Genomic DNA, 26,805 nt, shown 5'->3' with positions numbered 1-26,805 from the left:
CTGACTAAAGCTCTTTCATCTATTTGGCTCTGATTTGCTACACAAACCAGATTCAATCTGTGTTGTTTTTTTGAAGAGGTAACCTCCAGTTTCCTGGCACTTTTTCTTCAACTGGCTGTTCAGAATCAGCAGGGAGTTTATGCATGGCTGGTTCTCCCAGCAAGGACTTCACGATCCTTTCTGGTATGTACTGCATTGCCCATGTACCTGCTGTTCTGAAAAAGTCTGGCAAATATTACTTATTCTTCACAGATAAAAACAAACTACACATTTTTAGTTACTTCTTGCAGTAAACATTGAACTCTCCCTTTTGGAAACTCCCTGACTCCATCTGCAAGATGCATTTGTCCTAGCATGACTGGTTTCTCAGTCTATAATGATGCCTTTTCCTGGTCTTAAAATCAAGAGTCACACACTGTTAGAAGGGGAAAAGGGATTTTACCTTGGTATTTATTTTAAGGATCCTTAGGTGCACACGTCCAGGTCATATGCGTCGAAAATGCACCCCGCCGAGTATGCCCCAAAAGATCGGGTATAACATTATAGGTTTTACTAATTAGCATATCTATCAAAGATTCCCCAATGAGAGGCTCAAGCGAGCCCCCCTCCCCAAGGAGCCTTCCCCTGGATGGTTCTATCTTAGTTTACAGAATGTGTTCTGGAGAGGACCTTGGGGTCTGGGGCACACTGATCCCTAACTACGAAGCTTCTAAAATGTTTGGTCTCCTAGCTGAACAAACAAGTCCAAGAATGTAGGCAAAAAGCACTAAGAAATCAGAAGTTGTATAAAAGGTGTAACAGGGGTATAAAAGAAAACGCAAAAAATCTTCGTGGCATCAACAAGATACATTTTCTTTCCCAATTCACAAGGGTGATTAGCAGACACAGGCCTTCCATAGCACCGCGTTATCCGTGAGCTTTGCAAGTCGCATCAACTCTAAAATGCATTTATAGTGCCTCAGTCTGATTGGATTCCTTCACAGGAATATATTCTTTACCTGTGTTCTGTCCTGTCTAGCTACTCTCCTCTGCAACTTGCAAGTCCCAGTGAGAATGTAACTACTAGAAACCAGCATTTCACCGTGCTACCTGTTATTTCATCACAGAAGCTTCAGCAAGTTTGGTGAGAGAAATACAAATATTTCTTCGACATTCACCCGGGTAGATTTATCATTCTTTATTCCCTCATTTTTAGGTCAACTAAAGTGCAATTGTACAATGAATAATAACTTCTTATATTTTATATGTAATTTTATGGAAATAAGAATGACTGGACTTCCTTTACAATTGAAAATGAAAGCAATTCTTCCTTTTGTGTGTCATAGCTGGGCATGTAGCAGAAAAATCAATGAAACTACAAATTTTTGTGGAATAATATACTTGGTTTATGCAGCAAGCCTGCTTTTGTAGATTATTTGCACATGATTTTCCATGCACCAGTTCCCAAGTTTCAAATTTATTTCTCAGCCTCCTTTATGAGGTAGCTAGAGTACAATAATCTGAATACAACTCCAAGATGAAACACGACAGCAGCTGATTCTGATCTGATTTGTTTCTTTTAAAATAAAGTTATTGTTGCTCTTCCCATCTCTCATGGGATTCAACTGCATGTGTGCTTTGGATTTCCTCATCCCACCCCAGGCTGCTTGGACAGGAATTTCTGTATTCCTCCCTGGTCACCTGTCCCTGCTTCTACCACTAGAATTCTTCTTTGTTTTGTTTGAGGTTAGCTGGAAACTCATTGCATATCCATGCAGGTCTCCTGACGCCCTTGCTGTTTTCAGTATGGACCATTTTATTGTCAAAAAAAAAAAAGAAAAATCAGTTTATGAAGGATTTTGTCTACATATACATTAGCATGCAAAATTCTCCACTCAGCCTTATCTTGTCAACGCACATCCAGAGTTTTGTCAAGTACAACTCATTCAGCTTTATTTTCTCATGCTGAATAGCACAATATTCTATAAGGAACATCACTGACAGATGTGTGAGAAAAGACTGTGGAGTCGCGCCTAGTGCTATCTTCATAAACATACGATGGCATATTTTTGATCTTCTATGAACATACAGAATTATTATTTCTTCAGACCTGTCCTGACATATTATAGAAGCTTCATTAATAAATCCTAGCCTAATTAAAGTAAGAAAAAATGCCACTGAAAAAGGTTTTGTGTGTATTTGACAGCATAAAACTTAATTCATATCTTTTTATTGCCCAGATATTCAGAAAAAAAGAGTATGCATAATTGTACTGAGTAACAAAAATAACCATGCACCTAGGAGTCAGAAAGAATTTCACTGAGAAAGGTTTCATCTCACCAATGTGTGAGTAAAATGTGTGCAAAACTCTGAACATTAATGCAGATGAGCTTCCACAGTTCCACTTCCCACAAAGTCTCTCCTCTTGCCAGATCTCGTATTCATCTCGTAGTAACAAAGTGGGGGGAAAAGTAGGGAACAGTTTGACCTTTCACCATTTCAGCTCCCTGAGATGAGTGGGAGGAGGCACAAAATCACTCCCAGAATTGCCAAAATACCTAGGCAAAGACTTGGAGCTTATGAGCTGTTACCCTTTCAAGCAGAGTTCCCACAGATACCCTAGAAGCAATGGTATGAATAAATACTGGGAAGCTACTGCATTTTCCACCCACTGTGGCTTCAGAATTAATTTATACTGCCATTCATATTTCGACGCAATTAACAGAAACCAATGTCACGTACACATACCAGACACTGTATTTAATTTAAAATGCTCAATTTAAAGGCTCAGAAAGTCATAAAAATAGAACAGCATAAATCTGTATTTTTTTTTTCCAAAACAGTGGAAAAGATTCAACTTAATATCCATCCCACCTCAGAAATATTTCCTAATTAATCAAATTATCTCCAAGGTGATTTCAAAGTTCTGAAAACTCATGCTCACCTGAGTTTTCATTTAGAAATGAAAGTATTAAGAAACTGAATCACAAAACACATAAAATTGTCAATGCCACAATGAAGTTGTTATTTAACTAATAATTAAGAGAAATTTGTTTTGCTTCTGACGCAGTTACTGGTTTCTCCTAGAACTGATTTCCATAAGGTTGCTTTGTCCTGGGTACCCACAAAAATATGAAATTCTGGAATTTTCTCAGGTCTTTCATTTGATTTTTAATAAACCGAACCAAATCAGACAGTTTAAAACCTAAACCAAAACACAAACAGTTTTGTGGCTGACTACTTCTGATTACTACAATGGTAGCTATACCCTGGGAAAAAGACCTGTAGGTTCTCATCAAGGAGGTAATTTTCAAAACTGAATATGGACCTAACTGTAGGTGTAAATATTAACCTCTAGTAAAACTCCTCTTTTATTAGTTTGTTTTCTTTGAACTATATAGTTGTCATTACCTTTATCAATCTAAATTACAAAAAATATCTCAATATATATGAACAGGCCCAAGTACAGACCCTGTAGTTTCTCATTTCCCATAATTTTGTAATGATCTGTTTTTTTCTTTTTGTACTTTGATCATTTGTTTGGAAAATCAGTATACCAACCACCATCACATCCCTGATTTAGAGAAGCAAATAAATTTTTCCCAGGCACTAGAACAAACATGTAAAATTCAGAAGTACTGACTGAAGAAGATAGTATTAAAATCAGGGGAAAAAAAGAAAAAAGAAAAAAAAAATCCCAAACATACAGCAAATAAACATATAACTAGCTTAACCCTGTAATAGATCAGCCCATATTCAATTCAGCCTTGCTTAAGAGTGCACAATAGTGGTCAGACAGTCTTCAAGTTCATACTACTTGTTGAGTTTAGAAACCATGACAGAAAGAGCTTAACACACATTTTACATACAACTTACTCACAAAGGAAGCCTGCTGCATACGGGTGATGTAGAAAAAAAAAAATCCTATTGTCAAGTTCAATAGAGATGCTTAATTAAAACAAAACAAAACAAAAAAAAAATAGGTGGCATTTATTCATTTATTCTTCCCCGCGCACTCAACATTTTTCCTCAGGGGAATTAGAAAGTTCAGAACTCAGATGTCTGTGGATCCTGGGCTTGGGTGTTGATCTATCCCCATCCACCAGAGAGCCTAAACACCTAAGCTGAGACTCTCAAGTTCCATTTTGAGGACAAACACCTAAAAATACTGTGATTTGAAGGCAGGCAAACTTAAAACATTTATTTAAGTAAAATACTGACAACCTAAACAGTGACATTATTTCTCTTAATTGCTTTATGGGTAAGGTTATGTCCTTTAGAGGGCTATTTGTTCTACTGAGCTTTAGGAGTTACTCGTGGTCTGTGGGGGTCTAGATTTTCCTGCCTTCAAATAAATCCAAAATAAGAGCTAAACAAAAAATTTAATACAAAAATCTCACATATGTGTCTGAACCCAGATATTTCAAAGGACATTTAGCTTTCAATTTTAATAAATTGATTGATTTCCATAGTTTGACATGATTTATTGGTCCCAGACTTGACAGCAGAAGCATCATATTGAGGTACCATCTGGAATGGGTGAGAAAATACATGCCAAAACAGAAGAGAGCTAAAAACAGGGTTAGGAAAAGGCAGCAGAAAAATAAGGATAAGGCAAAATGAAGGAAAAAGGTATCCCAAAATATTGGATAAACCTATAGGAGTAAAACAACTTTAGTCCTCTATTCTCAATTCAGAACAGGAATAGCTTCCTATACTATGACTAAGCAGTGTCTCTCTCAAACATTTAGGAGCAACAATCCACCTCATAAATTGGGTTTAGTAGTGTTGACCAGGCAGGTAACATACTGACAGCAACCCTCCCTTCGTGCCCTGAACCATTTAGGAGAGTAGGACCCTCCCTCCCACACATTTCTGCATGGGATCCTCACCAACTAACGTCCTTGTTGCAAGTTCCTCAAATCCTTCCTTCTGCTTTGGTTATAGCAACAAGTGTCCATGACTCAGCCTCAGTATGGCTGCTTTGTTTCCTTAAAAGTTTAAAAATCTTGAGTTTTCCAAAATCATAGTAGCAAAAAACTAGTCTCCTAACCTTGAAAATTTTTACACCTCCTCCCTAGCAAAGAAGGGAACAGAACTTTTTGCCTTACAGAAACAGCCAGTTTTTCCCACAGTTCAGCAGCTGGGTGCATCCTTTAAAGTCACTGTGTTAAAGGCTTCTTAGAGCTGAAGGTCAAGATGTGTATCTTAAATTTTTTGGCCCTGTGGCAAGGGAACACGAGGCTGCTCCACCATTTTTCTATTACTCTTGGTTTAAATGCTGGTCTTCTTAATTTCATGGGTTTTTTATAATTTCAAAAACCAATTGCAGGGGATACTACAGGCCAAACGATGCCTTTATGCCAGGTACTGATGACCACTAAAACACAGGGGTAAGCTGAACTCATCTCCTCTCTGTAGCATTACCCAAAAGCATCTATGCCCAATCCCACCCAACCTTGCAGAACTGTTGAACAGATCTTTGTAGTACTGGAAAAGACAATTCCCCCTGAAGTTGAGAAAACGTGTCTTTAAGCCTCCTCTTTGAATATGCATGGCATAAAAACTGTGGTTGAAACTCTCATTAGTTGTTACAGGCCAGAACACACAATGAAGTTCCATATCAGGGTCTGCAAGCAAAAATTGATAAAATATGTTTGCAGACACTGTATTATAGATACTAATGTCTTCCAGAGCATACTGCATACTCCATTTCTTTTCTAAATTGCTCAGTGCTGCAGCATCCTGTTGCCAAAGAGCTGGAACTTTCCATCAGCAACTGCCTGTGGCAATCTCCACCTGGGCAAGACAATATAAGAATTAAGACAATCTGCTTTCAGTCTCTATATCAGTTTTTCTGCTCTCATTTTCTACAGTTTCCTAACATTTCTGAGCTTTCTCAGTATAAAGGCTACACTGAAAGAGGCTGATTGTCAAAGAGAGCTTCTGTCTCTCCATAAATATCATTCTGTTTTCACGGGATGCTGCTTGAGTCCAGAATTAGCTGAAGCTCACCAGGGTTCTATACAGCCCAGAGATTTGGCAAGCAGCAGCCTGATTTATTTTCAAGCAGATTCTACTTGGTGATTACTCTTGTGGAACTCTAATGATTTATCATTTTAGTGAAAACTTGAACAAGCATCACCTTCTTAGGAAAAGACATTTTGACAATTACCTTTTGTGCATGTAATGCAGTGTGGGTGACCACCATACATAATACCCAGGAAAATTATTGGAAAGAGTGAAATTATACCACTATAAAATCCAAATCAGCTGTTTCAGAAGTAACAGCTGAAAAATGTACACACATACTTTTTGATATCACCTGTATTTGTCATGAGAACAAATGCACTCATTTATATATTCAGGTGATCCAGGCTTCCCCTTTATCTTATAAAAACCCAAAAAACAACCCAAAACCCACAAATTTTTAATATCCAAAGAAAACAGGAGCTTTACTCCAGTGGAAGGCAAAAATTTTAGTACCTATTCTGTTCTTTACTGTGAAACCAGAACAGAAGATCACTGTAAACATACAAAAAATGCAGCCTAAGAAGCAGACATAAGGGAAGAAAAAGAATAAAAAAAAGCTAAACTTCTTGACTAAATGGACTCATTTGTCTAGAAATACACTTGCACCTGTATTTTAGTACTGGAACAAAACAATGAGAGATACAGCAAATAAATGAAAAATTACATCTCTGCCTGCCTTTCTTTTTCTATTCTTTTCCTCCATCACTGAAAATACTAACACATACAGATAAGCCAAAGCAGCAGCAAAGCCCTGCCAATTTGCCAGCATTCTTTTCCTTCAGTTAGACTCTTTTTAAATCTACATGACAAATTTCAACTGTACTGAAGGGTAAGAAATTACAAATTCTGGAGACTAAAACCTTCCAATTTTGTAGAAGCCAGGTGTAAACTAATAACTAGCAGAAATGACCAGAAGAGAAACACATCCAGTTTAGGCCTCACATGCCTATTGTATAGCTTTTTAGTGGGGGTCTTCACATGAACCTAGAACAACACACACAGGAAAAAAACGCTCAAACAATTAGCTGATATATGTAACCACACCCCTGCAGATGAAAAATCCCACACATGGAAAGAAAATTCAGAATGCAGAGTGAATCAGTACTTGGCCAAATATGACCTAAATGGTTTTAGGACAGCAACCATCCTCTGGTTAATATATAGGTGAATCTAAGAGCACCAGCTGTTTCAATAACGAAATTTTTTCAACAGAAATGAAGCACTGTCTGCTGGTAATTGATTTCTGCACAAATATCTTATAAAGGGAATGTCAGGATTTGTGTGATCTAACATGGTTTATCTAGCTTTCAGCTGCATGTAAAAGAGGTCATTTGGGTAACTATTAGGTAAGTGAAATTACGCACTGCTAGCTGAATTCATCCTCTTCTGGCTTTGATAAAGTTGTAATTTTGGCCAGAAACTACTGTCATGCAAACAGAAAACAAGATAATGAAAATACTAATGGGATCGCAGAAAAAAAACTAGAATACACTAGCCACGACGTCCATCTATACCTGCTACAAAGGACTAGCTCTGGCTTCACAAATAGTTTTAACTGTTCTTTAAATTTCCAATACTCTAATTTAATTACTTGTGCACTTATTGTATAATCAAATCCAACAATCTGCCACCAGAAAGGTATCAACAACAGGAAGAGGTACTTGATAGTGGTGGCATTGCTATATGTAGATGTACTGCTCTTTGCCTTTTCTTAATTTTTTTCTTTTTTAAACTCTGCTCTCAGCACCAATTTAGACAAAAGGCAACAGTCCAAATACTTCTGCACATTTGGCTCATCGCTAGCACCAAAACAGAAGTTTGCACCAGCTCTACTATTTTTTGGTCACTCTGCGATTTGGTCACCTCAGTGTTCTTTGGAAAAGTTTTACAAACACGAGTTGCTCCCTTCACTTCCAACCCTTTGAGGAACTTGGAATAGCATCAAAAGTGACAATAACTTATGCACTCTGCTTATCCATTGTGTGTCCCAGACACAAATGTGAAGGGCCTAAGCGGAAAAAATATTTTGGTGGCTGATGCTACCTTCACATAAAGAAGGGAGAAAAGTACCTGTAAAAGGGAGGAATACTCTTTACTCTCCTCACCCTTAAATAGGTATCAGGCAAAGGAAAACCCAAGAGAGTTTTTTTCATTTGCTTTGCTGGTTTTCTCCCTGCTTAGACACTCAAAATAGAATGTTAAATCTCAGACTGCTTGGCATTTCAATATTGCCAACCTATGATTTTCACCAGTTAAGGACAAAGGACATCCTTAGTTGAGGTTCCCTTATGCCTTCAAGTGTGATGTCAGAGAAAGTATTTCTTGTATTTCCGTTTCAGCACAGTTGCTTCACCCCAAAATAAAATTATGATTCATCAGGTTTCCTTCATGTATTTCACAAATCAGACATCTGTTACACAAGTAGCGATGGCAACATACAACATAGAAAAGAAATAGATTGCAATACAATGAATGAAAGTTCTAGAAACATAATTAAGAAGCCTTTTAAGGATTCTATTTATTTAGTTACCCAAAAAACTTGAGATTAAAAGATTAAAGCTTCATTACCTTTATCTCTGAATTTGTTGATTATAACTACAAGTGTATAATATGAGCATAAATTAAAGTTTTGATCCCACATGGTAACTACTTACAACTTTTCATTTGTTCATACCAAAGGGAACTTGAGAGCGCTGACCCAAAAATTAATTGTAAGGACAGTCTGAGTGATCTGTGCCTCCATTTTTTATAGACTTGGACAAGTACCATCGTAACCAAAAGACAAACAAAGGTTATGAAGGCTTCTCACAAAAGATACAGAAAGATCTGTTTATAATAATAGCAAGCAATTGTTATTTTCAAAATGGAATTACAGCCCTGGTGAGGATTTGATTTATTTTAAAAAATTAAAAATCAGGTGTTGTTAATATTTATATTCTATATTAAAATTCAGGTAAAAATTTTAAAAAGCATTTCAGGTTATAAATTAGAAATTTTAAAAAACCTCAATCACTGAATCAAATTCCCTCTGTTTCACATAGGCAAACACAAAATATATACTCAAAGAATAGTACAATTTAATTAACTCAGTACTTAGCCTACCATCTAGCCACTAATGACTGCTATCAAAGTGAACTGGTATGTTATATCATATGGTATATCATATGTAACAGGTATTTCAGACACTCTTGACACATGTAAACAATAGTGAGAATTCTCTCAGGCAATATTTGTTTTACCAAGTAGCTCCTTTTCCAGAAAACTCATAGCTCCAATCTTACCTTTAATTCCTTGAATGCCCTATTAACAGGTGTGCATATATAAACATACATAAACACAAGCATATCTATAAACCAAAACCATCAAGACTCCAGAATTTAAAGTTGAATAACACACATAAAAATGAAACTACAATCTTCTTAGCCTGCATAAAGTATTTAATTTCAATCTTGCAGTAAAAATGGGCTAAAATTGCCTTTAAAAATGGACTTTGAGGTATGTGTTGCCCTAACTGAAAGATGTGTAGGTTCTGGATGAGAATAAAACCTGTGGAAAACCATGTAAGTACAGAAATGGGTGGAATAGGCTCATATTCAACCTTCTGGGCATCTCAAATTGCGAATAGACTTTATAGATGGAACATTTATATGAGAAGGGCAAACTCAAGCATGTGCCCTGTAAATGCCTTAACAACCTGAGTTTATAAAGAAGTTTACCTTATGGAAGAAGAAAACATGCACACTTTCTATGAGGTTTGTGAAAAGATTATGCAGGCTGGCATATTGTTTATTTCAACTGTGGCATAAAGACTTTTATAAGCCAGCATGTACTAGCTTTTCATTCTTTACAGACACATCAGCAGACTTGTCATGCAGGTAGACACAAATAAGCGTTTGAATTTAGAAGCTCTCTTCTCAAAAACTTTGGAAAAAAGAGAACGTGAGAACAGACACTTGTGACAGCCATCCACCACATAATGTCAAAGCCCCACTATGAATGTTGACATTTGCTAGATGTCATGGGTTTTAAAGTATATTTTTGAAAATAAATGTATTCATTTAAAAACTACCATTTAGATTTCTGCTTTTATATTTTAAGAAATACAAGAGTTTTCAGGAAATCTAGCTTTCATCTTGGCCAATGCTTTTATGGATCATCCTGTTACTGTTACTTGAGGTGAGACACAACAAAGCAAAGCTCACAAAACAAATCCACACAGAGTCAGGCTTTCTCTGTCTGTGAGCCTACTATTGCTGCAGAGAGAGTGATAAAATATTTGCTCTTCTATAACCACAACGCAATGAGTGCTTCTTCCCTAATCCATAATCATTATGCATGCATTGTTCCAACAGCCAGCTTTGAACAATTTGACTCTAAGGCTTCTCCGTCAAGAGCTTAAAAGGCTTTCACTTGCTGTATTCTTCTTTATCCTGCTACACAAAGAAAATTGCTGAGACACATCAAATACTGGTTTGCTAAAGATATTATCATATGAAACTTGCTTATTCAAACAACATGCTGTTCCTATAAACTATGGAGCACAGAACCATGACATGTGGGATGACAACTTTGATGTACCCACAATGGGCGACGATGTCTCAGCGCACAGCCCCAGCTCATGTTTAAATGCACATCCTGTCTGATGCACTCTGGAAGCACTCTAACCCCACTTTAACAAGGGATTAACTTCCACTAAACTGGTGGAAACAGTACCCTTTCAATACATGTGCTACATTTCTTTTGTGATAACTTGCATTTCAAATGGATGTCTGGTTTTGGTTTGGGTTGTTGTATTTTTTTTTTTTTTCCAAGGAAGATTATTTCCCAACTATTTTCCAGGCACACACTTGTAAAAGACAGGACATTTTGGAACAAAGAAATTTTTTTAAAAGTTTGCAAACAAGGAGTCATTATTTTAATTTATTCCTTTTTAGAAAGCTTTCCTATTACAAAACTGTATCTGGTAATCTTGCAAAGTCTGATAATACTCCAAAAGAACACTTTATTTATAAAATGCCTATATTTCCAAAAACACACAGAAATTTGTAAACAAAGTATTTTCAAATACGCTTTTGCTATAAATATGAGATTATTACTGCTGCAGTTTATTGCACGTAACATGAAGCCTATTGTCTTCCCAGCGGCAGTGTGCGCACAAAATAACATATTCCAACAGACACTTAAGCGTGACAGATGAGGAAACGAGCTTAGATGAAAATAACTGAAGTGCGTCAATGGTCAAAAATTAGTTTGAGGCATTCCCTTTATTTTCCAGAAGGAAAAATACAATAAGTAAGATTCAACTGATGAATCGGTTATAAAAAAAAAAAAAAAAAAAACAACAAACAACAAAGTGTCAATGCTAAGAAAATAAACAGTTATAAAAGTCCAATTGAAAATTGTAGAAAAAGAGGATGCAAATTGTTCCAATTTGCTTCCATGCTGGAAGTATTTGCTGTGAAAGAGGAAGAAGTCAGTAATTTTTCTCCTGCTTCCCACACACAATAGCAAAACTAGAGCTCGAGCAATTTTCTAAGACAATTAAACAACAGGTATACAGACTGTCTTGTTTCTAGCCTTTTCTTTCTTGTTATTGAGCTATGCTGAAAGCTTCTATCATAGCTAGCACTTCACTGTGTGCGTTTTCTTCCAGATGTGAAAACATGGTTTATTAGCTTGTGAAACATCTGCATGTTTTTACAAAAGCTGGCTCATGGGAAAAAAAAAAAAAAAATCAAAGCCAGCAACATAAGTAGAAGAATTAAATGAGATTTTTTTTATATTATTACTATGACAAAAACTGTGTGAAGAAAAAGAAATGGTAAAAAAAAATTTCTCCTGTCCATAAGTGAAATATCGAAGTGCTCAGTCCTTTGGCAAATAAATGCTAACTAGCACATGCAGTATCAACGAGTTAAACCACAGCAAGCTTTATTTCTCCCCTGAAATTCCATCATTCTCTTTTGCAAGGATTTCATACAGCCTCTGCTTTGCTTCCCACTTTTCCTCTTGTCTTTTTCACCCATAATACCAGATTACATGACAAGACCTGAATGTATTGTTTAGTTAGTTTAGGAATCCTGAACAATTCACCCTACAAATTAAAGCAAAGGCCTCAGTTGCCTCACATCTGATTTGGAGCTGGCAAAACTGGCACATTCAAGGAAACACATCTTTTGGATAATGGCTGTCCTGGGCCACTCTAATAGAACTATAAAGGAAATAGAGGCAAAGAAGAGGAAGAGATCTGTGAAGGACAAATATGAAGGAATCATAATGGTAGGCTTGAAAATGAGGGAAAAAAATTGAATCATACGTGTAGGGATAGTAAAGATATGCTGGTGAAAGAAAAAAAACCCAACACTTTTGATTTAGAAACACAAAGATTTGTTGAAGAATGTTAGAAAATACAGAGACAAACCAGTGGTGCTACAACACTGAAGACAGAATAAGAAACTTTACCAAAAGGCAGCTTGAGAAGACTGTTTAAAGGCTTCTTAACATGCATAAGACTGAAACCCAGTAACCCACTACAACATCAACACTATGATTTCTGTGCTCAGTTTGTATTTTTTTGTGGATTGGGGTGAGAAGGGGTCTGGTTCAATCAGTCAGCACAATTAAAAACCTCTGTAATCTGCAGAATTCTCCCTCACTAGTGAATTCAGTCTACTAATACAGGTCCTAACAGAGGAAAGTCATGAACTTCTATCTATGAATTAGCAGGATAAAGTACAATGGCACCATCAGAGACCTCTGAGTGCAGCCTCTCAACAAGAACCTTTAGGACTTAAATTATTTGCCAGGATATTGAATATGGCACAGAAGATGAAAGCGGACAGCCCAAATTCTGTATATTAAAAGTGCTTGGTGTGTCACAGCCTTAAACACCAGCAACGAAATTGAATATTTATTAATATTGCAATTTTGATTAAATATAAGCTAACATCAGATCTTGTTTCTAGTAGTCTAGGAAGGCAAATAAAGTCAACAAGCCTGATTAAAGCATACACAAGTTGTTTTACAAATCACAAGTACAGCCTTACCTGGATGCCTTTTACTTTTCTGTATTCGGCTGTAGAGAATTACTTCATTAATTAATAGGGATAGTACTGAATCTAAAGGTAGTTAATTTAAAATTGTATTAATGAAGACTATGAAAATCCACTCTAACAAAATCACAGCAGACTAAGGCAACATCAGATCTGTATGGCCTGGGACAAAGGCTAATCTGGAATTAAAAGGGATAATATAACTTATGTAATAAGGGGCCAGAAAAAGGACAAAAACAGATGCATATTTATGTGCAGCTATGAAGCTTATGAATATCTTTATTATCTGCTTTAAAACATCTGGTTACCTACATCTTGCAGAAGAAATAAGGAAACAGAAATAAACATACCTGTATTAGAGAGAGATCCTCAAGCTTCAATCTGAAGAGGTAGTTTCTGGGGTTAAAAAGATAGCAGATAAAAATGAATTGTTACTAATATTTCAGTAAAAAACCCAAATGTTACCACTGTTTAAATGAAAACATAATTAATGATGATAAAGGCAGAAAAAAATTTAAAAGTGACAGGTATTCAGGACTTCAAATTCTTTCAGAGGCTGTCTTAACATACAGCCCTTTGGGCTAAGGACTAAGCTAATTTCTAAAACAGATTTTCAGTCTGAAGGACTGGCTGAACATGAATAAAGTAGATATTTATACTGCATGCATGTACATCTGATTCATTGCTCCAGTCTTCCTTTAGAATCCATGGGAAGAAATACTCCGTGCTTTGGCAGATTCATGACACCAGTGTTGGATGTCTTTATCAGAATACGTGGACAGGCAGATTAAAGCTCTCCATTTCTCCCCACAAGGATGGGAACCTCATGCAATAGCTCAGCCACATATATGTAAAGTTTGAAGCAAAGGATCCCAGTATCATGGTGAATCTGTACAAGCCATGGAGTTTCCACAATTTTGAGCAAAGTCCTGCCATATGTGGTCTAATTTCTTCAAAGCCTGAGATTCCCACAGCAGGGGCTACACGCAAACAAAACAAGCACACTTTTCAAAAGCCTGTGGATTTATTGCATAGTATTTCTCACTCCACTTTTTCTCTACAGCAGCATCACTGCACCTACAGAACTTGGGAGGAGTCCAGGCAACCCACAAGCAAGACATATTCCTCCTGCACCATTGTTTTCTTTCTTTCTTAGATCTTATCACACCTCTTTTTCTTCTTTCCATTATTCAGTTTTTTTACTGCATCTTCACAGAAATAATACTCTTCAGTCCTCTTCTGCCTAATTTTTACCTTATCTAAAGCAATTCTGATTTTCCAATGTTGCTTCAGAGTGATTATGTTTTAGAGATGAAAATAAAAAGGATTTTAAAAATAATAATATAAATTATTTCAATCTTAATTTATTCATAACAAATCTGCAACATCAACTTATGAGATTTTTAAAAATTCACTTAAGTAACAAAAAACCCCAGATGATAAAGAGACGAGTAAAGTTAAACTTTAAATATTTGCAATTTTCAAAAATTATCTGTAATATTACATCCATGCAACTGATAGACGTGTAATCAAAATTAAAATTAGGCCACATTTTTTGAGATAATAATTCTAATTCTTTCCAAAGAGATATGAAGTATTGTTAATGGCCACAGATGCTCAGGACCTATAGTTTACATCCCTATTAATTTTTTTAAATGAGACGGCAGGGAAGGGGAGAAGAACAAAACCAAATTGTGTCTAACTCAGAAACACAACCACTATCATGAGTATCTTTATGTATGGACTCTGGGAAACAGCTCTGTGCTGTTTATTTATTGACTCTGGTACACATATGGTCTACTCAAACTGTTGCTGTACAGGAACCATGTCACTAGTCTTTCCTCGGAGTATTGCTAAAGAGAATTACTCAAAATGGAGGATGTGGGTTATTAAGGGCAAGAATTCATGTGAAAGTAAAATAAAGACAGAATATTTATTATTAGACAGATATAAAATACTTGGGTTTGAGTCATGAAGGGACCTGAAGTGGATAAACAAAGAAAACAATACATTGCACACCAATGTATACACAAAGCTTCACCAAGTTACATACAAGCGGACTTGGAAGACTTTCACCAAAACACCAGGAAGCAACGCGTTATAGTCTTTCTAACACTTCTACACCCTTTCTGTAAAGACAAAAAATACCTTCACTTCTGCAGAATTTCTTGCCCAGAAGGATTCAGCAGGGAGCATAAATCCTTGGTCTGCTCCTCATCTCTGTGCATTTAAACTTCCATCACCCATCACTGTACTTCTTTCACTCCGATATCAAAGAAACCGACTTCACTGCTGTTGCAAAACAACTTCTTTTCTTCCAGAGAAACTGAAATGCGTCCTCAGCAGGTATAAACTGCTTTCTTAACTCAGTGGTATGAGACTCACAGGAATGGCACATAGATGCCCCATCTCACTCTACAAATAAATGCAGTCTCTGTTGCAGAATATGTGAGCAGACAGTCTGGTCTCACACATTTAGTTTTTGGGTCAGTACTCAATACAGTGTCATTTCAATCGCTATGTGTACTTCAGATATCTGCTGAAAATTGATGCCTAATGAGGCCTTTTTAGGACAGATTATCAAATTATTAATGTCTTTTTATCATCTTCAATTCTGACATCATTTCAGCCTATTAAAAAATAAGCTGCTGTCCCAATCTGTAAAGATTCTAAACTCATAAATGCACAAACACAGTGCCAGCCTGAAGAAAAACAGACACTCGACATTTTTCTTCTGTCTCTTCCTAGAAAATGAGATTTTTATCCTACTCAGTAGAGCAAAACACTTCTACACATTAATATATTCAGTGTGAAATCAGAAAAATTGACCCTATAAGTGTTAGGGAGACTAAAATGTCTATATTCATGCAAATGATCAAGAGGCAGAGCTAATTAGTGCACATTTTTCAATTTCCTGTGGCTGCCAATAACCAATTAAAATATTTTGAGCTTTATAAAGCCAGCAGAAAGAAAATTAAATAAGAAAAGCAATGTGCAAGAGACAGTAAAAACACCTTAGCAACGTAAACTGGGCAAATGGACAGCACAGACTGACTGTGTCTAATAAATAATGCTGGGCTAAGGGGCAAACTAGCACTCAGAGAGCAATCAGAGCCATTCCTACCTAGATGTGTCCACTTCAGTAAAACTTGCAGGACTACATTCAGCTTTACAAAATCAACAGTTTAACATTCTACAGCATGCACCACTAGCATGTGAGAACTCGTTCAGAAAGCATATATATGAGAAAAAAATCTAAAAGAAAAAGAAAAAAGCATGACAGTAGAAAAACACATACCAAATGTATTATTAATAAATCTGGCAGTCCAAAGAAAAAGTCAATGCCAATTTTCATGACAAGTGCAGAGCCATTATGCTCCTCACGAGACAGGTGACAACATTTTTTCAACGTGTTATTGTGATTATGCCCTGGACTGCCATTTTTCAACCTCTGTTCAGCTTTATTCCACTGCATTTATGCTTTGAAGGCAACAAAGGATGAGAAATAAAAATGAAATTACATTTCTGAAGCACAGATACAACCTCTTAAAACACAGCCCTGCTTCTTTTCCAAATATGGTGCCAATAAGCAAGACAAATACAACTTTGCACGCTGGAACTAAACTGATTTGACACTGGCGGTAATTGGCAAATTTGTTTCCATTTGGTGCTTAATGAATGAGGAAAGCAAATATGTTACATAAATCTGCAAACAGAAGGACGCTTAATGAGAAGAAAACACAACTAACACTGAGATAAAGCAGCATCCTTTACTCCTTCAGAGATCCAGCAGGCAGGAAGCATTTGCTTTACATTCACAGCACTGAACAACTTTTCTAGCTCAGCTGTTATAACTAAAGCCCATTAGTCAAGAGCCTGCTCAAACCCAAGGGTAAAGACTTCCACCATTATCAGTGGGAACTGAATGAAAGCACACAAAAAGCATGCTTCAGTCACCTCCTTCACAATAATATATTTCAATCTATTGCAGTGAGTACATTCAGTATGACTACAACTAAAAGCATAAAACTAATCTTCCATATGTCCCTGAAGAAGTCCAAGTCAAAAACAATTGAAAATGAATAAAGATTCAAAAGTATATCTTGTTAGTTATGGTTGTTAAATCCAGCATTTTACCCTTTTCTTTGTGAAACTGCAAGCTATAAAAGCTGAATAGAACAACAATAAACACTCTTGCATTAGACACGGACATGAATTAGAACATTAAGATGGCACACACAGTTCAGGAAAACATGGATTCAAGATCAAGCCTTTTTTAAAAAGACGGCAAAATATATAACATAAATAGCAAAAAATCTCCACAACCCATCCTAAGCCTCCACATGTATCTGCAATTGAAAGCCTAAATCAATAAATAGGGGTTGCAGCAAACTCAGACACTCAAGGTATGACCAGACATGCTGCCAAATCTCCTGGAAATAAACTAGCAAAAGATTACCTCCTGTTCACTTCTTTCAAGCAACTAATTCACATGAAAGAAGAAAATTTTATTCAATTCACTGGGAGAAAAAAAAAAAAGACTGAAGATGTAAAGTATAAACTCCACAAGAGTCAACTATTGAGCAAAATTTCACAACTCCACAATTAAGATGGCAAAGTTCTGGGTGAAAGCCAATTCTAATTTTGCAATATAGTAAAGTCAGCAAGTGGAAAGAAAATTTTTAAAGAAGAATAGGACAAAAGCAGACAATCAACATAAATAAAACTATTATATAGAAAATTTATTTGATTAAATCATGAATCTATAGGAAAAAAAATCTCAAAAAGCCAAGGATGATACATCGGAAATGAAAGAAACCTAATCCAAGTGTTCTAGTTGAACCATTTACGAAAATAGTCAAATTACAATAACAAAAAGCAGAATGGCCAGAAGTAATAAATTATCTTCATTTTGAGTGAAATGGAAGCCTCAGCAAATGAGAATAATGAAATGAGAGCTTACTGATAAATGCTAAAGATGTGAAAACAGTATATGCACAAAGATAAATATTTTCAGACTAGTAGGTCATGTTGATCCATCCTAAAAATTATGGAGAAATGATTTCTGTTGTTCTTAAATTGTTTTAAATAATTTCTAAAATTACAGGTTTTCTTGAGGAATGAAGACTAACCATGTTTTATTAACATTCAAAATGACAAAGGAAAGATTCACGCAATCATAAGCTGACCAGTGAGACAATGAGCTTGTCAAACAGAGTAAGAAAAACACTATGGGAGTCAATTAGGAAAGAATCCCATTAAAAATTAAATTAATCCACTCAAGGGTCCTGTAAAATCTGATTTCCTTCTCTGATGCTTTCTCCTCTGGATTAGTAAATCTTACTTTGCTTCCCGGTGGCTCCTCATACAGCCTCAGCAATGCTGGAGATCACAGAACACAGCACTCCTGCACGGCTGTTCAACAACAGCCAGGCATCACTTCTACATATTTCTTGCCATGGGCTTCTCCAGAAAAAGCAGAAGTGTACCAAGGGCCCCTGCAGCTCTGGAGGTCACCCTGCTCCTGAAGTCATGCCATGTCATCTCAAACTTCCATTAAATTTTCCCTGTTGGCCTTGGCTTCTCACAAACAGCACTCAAGTTCCCCAGCTGCCAATGGCCCTGCAATATTTGACACCTGTCTGCCTCTGATGCATGCAGGTCAAGGATATTTCTGAATATTATGTTTTAGTCCAGATGAGTTTGTGAGGTTATTCAGCTGTTTATTTAGTAAGCTGTCGTTGGGTACGATTTTATCCCGAAATATCAGCTCAACCAAAATGTTAATCCTGTATTTCATAACTGTGGTTAACTGAATCTTTAATACTTTTTTTATTCCTGCAACACATATGTCAAAGTACATGCCCCCCGTTTTTCTGTTTTGGCAGATATTACATATACTGTACAGTATTTACTCAAATTAAGAGCCATGCAAATTCTGTGTGGTCTTGTTACCTTTCATTGTTCAATATATTAATCTTCTGTTTCTTTTCAAGATTAATTTGAAATTAAATTTAAATGTAGTTGTTACATCTCCTCCAAAAAAAACACTGATAATGGAAATGGGCTTAAAACCAGAAATTTTAAGACAGTTCATACTTTTTGTGGTCTCCTACTATGGTAATCAACTTGGGCACATAAAGTTTGCTTGAATTGTTGGAGCAGAGGGTGGGAAAAAGGTCAGGAGGAGAAAGTAAAGAGTCTAAAGTATCCCAAGTTTGCATATTTTCTTTATTAACTTTCTTTTTATTAAGAAAATAAACTGCAAATACAAAAGGTTCAAATATTATGTAAGTGAGCCACATTAGTGCTAAAGCTACTAAAAGGAAGGAGAATCTAAGCTTGACGGTCCAAATTATCAAGGCTAGCCTTGAGTTTCCCTCTGCGATCATGCCCTGGTAGACTTCTGGCAAAGCAGTTTGTTTCCAAGAGGGCCCTTTCCCTCAATGAAATGAGGGAAAATGTATGTAGAAAATGTACATAGAAAATTCAGAAGCAGGATTCATACCAATATAACATGAAGTCAACATTCCCCTACATAAAACACAACTTTGCTCCCATCAAAGAGGAGACAGTCAGGTGCACAGTATGAATACCCTGCGCTGTTAAATTTTCTGGTTCTACACTTGGAATGAGGACTGAGACCTCCACACCTACTGCATCCAAGCAGCCCTCCCAGAAGAGCAGTGCAGCCTCTCCAGTTAATCCACAAGGGTGCTGTAACTCCTACAAGGCACGGAAGTTTCAGAGGCAATGTGTATACATTAAGTCATGACTTCATTAAATACAGATACCTTTAGTACACCACTCCTCTGATATAATTTCTAAAGTTGGCTTACACTGAAATAGCACCATTCTCTGCCAAAGAAGTTCCATTTACCCCTACAGTTTCTCTTTTGTTCTTACCCTGAGTCAACTCCAGGGCTCCTGTGATGATGCACCATGTCAGCTACTCTAATTAAAATGCCAAGACGTTCAATCAGCACAGGAAAGGAGTGACTTTTGTGGAGTTAGTGAACTGACTAGTGTCACTCTGCAAGCAGACTATTACCAGCACTGGTGCAAAGAACGAGAAAAGTGCAGAGTGGAACCAGGCATGATCAGGAAAGGTATGAAGCTTTTAAAAATATTCAGGAACCTGCCAGCAAGGTAGAAAAGACAAGCAGTAGAGGGAAAAAGACCTACCTCTTTCTGCAGCAGTAAGATGATAATTTCTCATAGATTTAGCATTAAACCATACATTAGATTAGATTAGCCCAGTCCAATCAGTGGAAGGACAGACATTGATTACCCTGAATCGAGTGTTAAATGAGCAGTGAAACCCAGATGGATGCTCAAAGAACACAGCACCAAATCCCTGTGCCTTTATATTAACATATACATGTAGCCCTCAGAGCATCTCATTAACAAGAAGCTCTCAGATTCTCCTGCTGGGAGCAGACAACAGCAAGAAGCAAACCTGTACAGTTATTTATTTCTTTTTTAGAGATCCTTAAGACACTGTTAATGAATCCTTTAATTTGCCTTTCTGTTATTATGGCAAGTAGCGGTAATGGTTCAAATTAACGTTCCCAAACACACATCTAATTAAGTGAGAAGGCATACTGTTACAGTCCTTCATCAGTGAGATAAGCAGTGACTGAGGCAATAAGCCACCTCAAAGCAAGTTATAATCCTAAAAAGCAGGTTTAATTAACTTGCAGGAGAACATATAGGAGAAAGCCACCACTAATAGGATACTCTATGTAAAAAAACAAACCAAAAAAAGATATGTCTAAATATATATTAGCCAACTAAAAAGGAAGTTGAATAGCATTGAGACCTATTTCTGATAGTAACTGTATCATTTAAAAGTATAGCTGAGCTAGCCCAACTTGAATAAATAAAATAAAATAAAATAAAATAAAATAAAATAAAATAAAATAAAATAAAATAAAATTTTCCACATCTTAGGAATGAACTCAATCCAGGCTGCTACCAGTTCAAAATTTCAAGCACAGGAGGCTTGGGAAAAGAGGATAACATCATTTTCCCTTTAAAAATAGATATAATCTTCTTGCATGGTTTGAATAAAATCACTAAGAAAAAAGATAAAATTAAAAGTCACAAAAAAAGGAAAAAAAAAATCTTGCCCTAAGGTACTGGGTTCGAGACCTGCTTCTAGTCAACTCTTGTTTTGCCAAAATGGCTGGAATGCTTTTAGCAATTTTTGATTTATAAAAACTAGAGGTCCTACGTGTTAACTACATTGTCAGGAAATGAAGAGGAAAAAAGGCAATGCACAATTTGCCTGGGCAATTCACGGACTGTTGTATCCTTCCCCTACTCTGGTCTTCTCCCCCTTCAACTGACCTTTCCAAAGAAACATATGGCAAAGCACTTTCATACAGCAAAGAAGGCAAGGTTGTTCTTGGAGAAATGCATGAATCTTTATGCTCACTGGTATTTCAAAATACGGAAATCACTACAGTATTTTATTACATGCTAAATCAGTCCACCAAGTAACACACAGAGAAATGAAATATTCAAATATTTTATTAGAATTTATCAGAATAAGATAAACAAGCAGTCTCTCATTTCCTTGAGCTTACTGAGGAGCTGATGCCCTGAGAGTAATCCTTCACTGATGCCACTTAATTATAAAAGTAAATTCTGCCCTGCCATATGGGTTGGCTTTTTTCTAAGAAAACAAATGAATTCCCAAGAAGGTTTCAGATTGCAATAGAACTCATTTATTTTTATCTGCCAGGTCACATACCATATTAAGAACAATGCCTGGGGCAAATTTTAAAATACAGTTTCATGGGAGCATGGATTGCATGATTAATGTGAAGGTACACACTTGTGGTGGAGTCGTACCATTCACAGATTGCTCCTGATGGTGTAAGGAAATTGAAACGAGGCTACGAGACTCCAGCTTAACCAACTCAATACCTGGAATGTTTTGCAGAACAAAAAAAAAATTATCAACCAGTGATAACCTTCTCACAAGGAGGGGAAGACAACCTGTGGAAGCTGGGGCTAGGGATAGGGGGAACAGATACAAACCACCTATTTCTGCACAGCAACAGAATGCCCATGGACATCAGAAGACCACCTTTATTTCCCAAACTGGACAAGCAAGACTAACCTTAGCAATGTAGGACAAGTTATTACCTTCCCAGTTATTGTCTGCTATGGCAAATACCATGGAATAAAGTCCCTTGCATATCTTTAGAGATCTCTATATCAAAATTATTTCTGTTCTTTTTTTTTTTGCCTCAGCAAAATGTGACAGAACTCATTGTTTCTTGACTAAATTACCTGTGGCCAACTTAGACTATTTAGTTTTCTGTCAACACTACTGTTCCATTTACACTGCTACTACCTTCCCTAGATGTTTTTGATGGATTTGTGGGCAGGCACTGTGCACATGCAGAGTCTTTGTTATCCTGCACTACAATTCCAACCTCATTCTCATCTGCCTTTTAGCAGTCCTTCCTTACGTTTATAACTAATTTCAGCTAACCTTGCTCAAGCATATATAAACAGAATAATACACACTACCAAAATTTAAGGTCTCCCAAGAATCTTGTGCAAAGAAATCAAAATTTCTCTATCACTTCAGGAGATACCTTTTGGGGCATCATAGGATCATACCTGTCTTTCCACATAGCTGCATGACATTGGCAACTCCCGACAGGAATGCAGTCTGGATCCCAGGAGGGATCTTTGCTACCACTCTCAATAAGACAAATTGTAAATATCATTAGAGGCTGTAGAACTTCAAAAATGAAAAAGAGTCACCTGCAGTGAATATCAATAATGGAAAAGGGGTTTAAAAATTTCCAATAGTGTCAAACTTTCACAATAGTATTTGGTTTGGTTTCTAAAACAGAGGAATTTAAGAAGACTTCATTAAACTCCATTGAGGTGGAAAAAATCAATTACGAACAGAAGCTGAGCCAGAACATAGCTCCTAGCAGTGAAAATCATTACTCTAGCTTAGAATACCACCAAATTACTAAAGCAGAATCCTGAAGGTGCAAGGATGGGGTGGGCTGACCCTGGTTGAAGACCAGGTACTCACCAAAACTGCTCTATCCCTCCCCTCCTCAACTGGGCAGGAAAAGAAAATACAACAAAAGGTTCATGAATTGACATAAGGACAGGGAAAGATCACTCATTGATTACCTTCATGGGCAAAATAGAAACAACTTAAAGAAATTAACTAAATTTATTACCAATCAAGATCAGAGTAGGATAAGAGAAGTAAAAGAAATCTTAAAAACACCTTAGCCCCATTCCTCCCTCCTTCCCAGGCTTAACTTCATTCCTGGCTCTTTACCTCCTCCCTGCCAGCGGCACAGGGAGACAGGGAAATGGGGGTTGTAGTCAGTTCATCACATGTTGTTTCAGCCATTATTCCACCTCAGGAAGAGCAGTCCTTCCCCTGTTCCAGCATGGGGTCCCCTCCCATGAAAAACAGTCCTCCAGTCCTCCTTTTCCGACATGGATCCTTCCCACAGTCTACAGCTCTTCACAGACTGCTCCAGAATGGATGCATTCCACAGGGTGCAGTCCCTTGGGAACAGACTGCTGGCTCCCCCACAGGGTCGCAGCCTCCTTTGGGCATCCCCCTGCTCCAGTGTGTCTCCTCCGTGGGCTGCAGGTGGATCTCTGCATACCCATGGATCTCCGCAGGCTGCAGGGGGACAGCTGCTTCACCATGGTCTGTACCCCAGGCTGCAGGGGAATTTGAGCTCCGGAGCCTGGAGCATCTCCTCCCCTTTCTTCTCCACTGAGCTTTGTGTCTGCAAGGCTGTTTCTCTCAGTTTTTCACTCCTCTCTTCTGTGGACATAACTATTTGTGCTCAGTAACTTTTCTACCTTCTTAAATATGTTATCACAGAGGCATCACCACTGCTGATGGGCTCAGCCTTGACCAGGAGCACATCTGTCTTGGAGCCAGCTGGCATTGGCTCTGCTGAACATGGGAGAAGCTCTCAGCAGCTTCTCACAGAAGCCACCCCAGTAGCTCCCTTCCATACCAGAGGCTTGCCATGCAAGCCCAGTACACTGTTTTTGTGTGGATGCTGGACAAGTAAATCATAATGAGAGTACTTCTCTTGGCAGTATAACATAAGTAGAGTAATAGAAGAGTAATTAGAGTATTATAAGTTTATTTGTACCTTTGTCAGGTGCCCCATTTCCCATTTTCTGTCTCTACCAGTGACTGGATAGCAAAGAGAAATCCATGCTAGAAGGCTACAAATGGTAATTTTCACAACTGAACGGGAACTTTTCACTGTTCAGATCTTACTGAAATCATGACTAACACATGCTAATTAGTTTTTCAGTACTGAAGTGTTAGTACAAGAAGACAATAATAAAAAAATTGAAATATTCTAAGAGAAATAACCAAGTATCAAAAGATACTACAGGAAGAACCAATTAACAGTGCATTCTCTTCACTGTCTTTACGAGAGCACAGTTGTTGCTTAGGACAGAAAATTAATTCTTCAAATGGCTCTTTGAATATGTGAATCCAGTGAGGCAGATGTTCAAGAAACTTGTACTAAAATTTTGTCCACAAGCCATAGCACAAGTATGGTAATTTTAATGCTCTGTTCAGATGGCCCTTCTGCTTAAAGAACAGAAAGCTGTGTAGTGAAAAGGACATACTGCTATCAGTAATATATACAATTAGAGAAATCTGCTGACAAGTTTAGTTATTCTAAAGTAAGATCTCCATGGCCAAACACAACAACACTGGAAAGTTTAAAATTTAGAATTGAAATGCAGAACAAAGAAAGGGAAAATCTAATAACTTCTATGAACAAATAACAGACAACTATACTGAACTGTGTAAAACAAATTTTCTGTTGTAATTTTAATAACCCGGAATGTTTTTAATTTTCCAATTTTAGTCAGAACAAGAGATATAAAGCTCTGAAGCAGCATAAACTTATAGTAAAAAGAAATCTTCTGACGAATGGGATCTTTTGTAAAAAGCAGAATTAACAGCTGACATTTTTTTGTGGTCACTGCTTATTCAACAAAATCATACAAAGCTTATCCCACAGTGATTCAAAAGGCTTCATCAAAAGCACCAGTTTAAATGAGCTTAACTTCTGGTCAGATTTGAACCCCAGACTAACAGTATGGAGAGGGAAAAAAAAAAAAAAAAGAGAGAGGAAGGAGGGAAAAAGGGAAAAATATTCTTTTTGGAACAGCTATTGGGATATCTGTACAGAGTGCACTGATCCAACACACATTTCCATGGGTCTGGGGAGAGGCTCAGACAACTTATGGTGACAGTCCTTATGGAGTAGCACCAGTTGATAACCTCACACCTCGTTTCATTTGGTAGCTTACAGAATTGAAAAATCAACACGAGGACACAGAATAGACCACTTCATGTGGCCCAAAGATATAAAAATACATATACACACACACACACCTATTTCCACACTCAGAAAGTTTTCCCCTGTAGATAAGCAACTTCCACTGGCCCATGGAAAAAAGTTTTCTTGCAGTGCATTTTATGACTCTGCATTTTGAATCTCATTTTCAGCTAAGGAGCAAACTGGGAAACAGAAATATATTCCAGTGCTAAACCTAACAGGTAAGTGAAGTGACTGGAACTTTGTTAACTCAAAAGTAAAATACATTCAGAAGGCAGGTGTGAATAATAACTTTAGATGATTAAAATTTTTTTGGCCAGCCATGTTGTTTTACTAAACCTCATATGCTGAGAGAAAAAAAAGTAGTACTCAAGAACTGTCACTGCTTCAATGTTGACATCTACGACAGTGTCACTGTTGATCACAGCTTGCAGAGCGCTCTCCTGCTGTGCAAACAGCGACTATCACCAACTTTACCACTAATTCTGCAGTCTTGAGCAGATCACTCCCGGCGTTGTAGTGAATAATTATTAGAAACATCCCAACACAAAGAGCCATATTGTAGCCAAATTTGGGATCATCCTATGCTTCATGCAATGGCAACTTTTGTCACATTGTCATCCGGCACCTGCTTGTTCTACTGTATGCACCCAAAGACTGTGTATCCAGGACAGCCCTCTGAAAAATTAGAATAGTGTAAGCTGTTATGAACCTTGAGACCAGGCAGGCAGTCCATCTTTTAACTCTGGTCAGGGATAAGAGAAATAAACAAACATAACATTCATTTTAATGGGGCTAGAAGGCAAGGGAGTCACACAAGAGCACACTGATATTGGAATTTGGCTAAATATTGCTTATCAACAAAGAACAAAACCTGGTGCAACACAAAAAGGAAAATAGATTTCTCACCTTGCTCCAGCAATAAGCTCTTTTTGTCCTGGGTCAAATGTTAGCTGTGAGAAGTCCACAGCATCTTCTGCTTTGAACACGTGTAGCCAAGGGGCAATTTCTAAAAACAATCAAGAAATACAGCTTTTACTATAAATGTTATAGGTGCAATACATCAGGTGAACCATTAAATTTGCAGATATTTTGTGTGGGTCTGCAAGATTTCTCCTTATGGTTCTCTAAGGAAACATAGGAGACTTTCACCACCATGCCATTTAATTTATAATACAGGCCTGTAAAATATATAGGGCAGCCACCTGATACACACTTGAATCAAGTATCCATATTTTGTCCTGAATTGTTTTTCCTCCTCGGGTAAAGCAGAAAACACCACAGTATAACTGCAATTCACTGGTACATACTCGAGCAAAGGTAGATGAAATTTCCACGCATCAAAAGCAGTTGAA

At 37.1% G+C, this 26,805-nt stretch overlaps 1 protein-coding gene across 6 annotated transcripts in view; it reads right to left on the bottom strand.

Moving 5' to 3' along the window:
- Positions 1-26,805, bottom strand: part of SEMA5A (semaphorin 5A) — a 318,391-nt gene that overhangs the window by 173,954 nt on the left and 117,632 nt on the right. For all 6 annotated transcript variants that reach the window (XM_032118104.1, XM_032118127.1, XM_032118114.1 and 3 more), the window contains 2 exons: positions 26,360-26,459; positions 13,415-13,460 (listed from right to left, as the gene is read on the bottom strand). In XM_032118104.1, the coding sequence (XP_031973995.1) occupies positions 13,415-13,460; positions 26,360-26,459 (146 nt within the window). The remainder of the gene's footprint in view (positions 1-13,414; positions 13,461-26,359; positions 26,460-26,805) is intronic.

Source organism: Corvus moneduloides, chromosome 1, assembly GCF_009650955.1.
Source record: "Corvus moneduloides isolate bCorMon1 chromosome 1, bCorMon1.pri, whole genome shotgun sequence".
Lineage (NCBI taxonomy): Eukaryota > Metazoa > Chordata > Aves > Passeriformes > Corvidae > Corvus > Corvus moneduloides.
The sequence above is the reverse complement of the archived record's forward strand: the minus strand, read 5'-3'. Positions and strand labels throughout refer to the sequence as shown.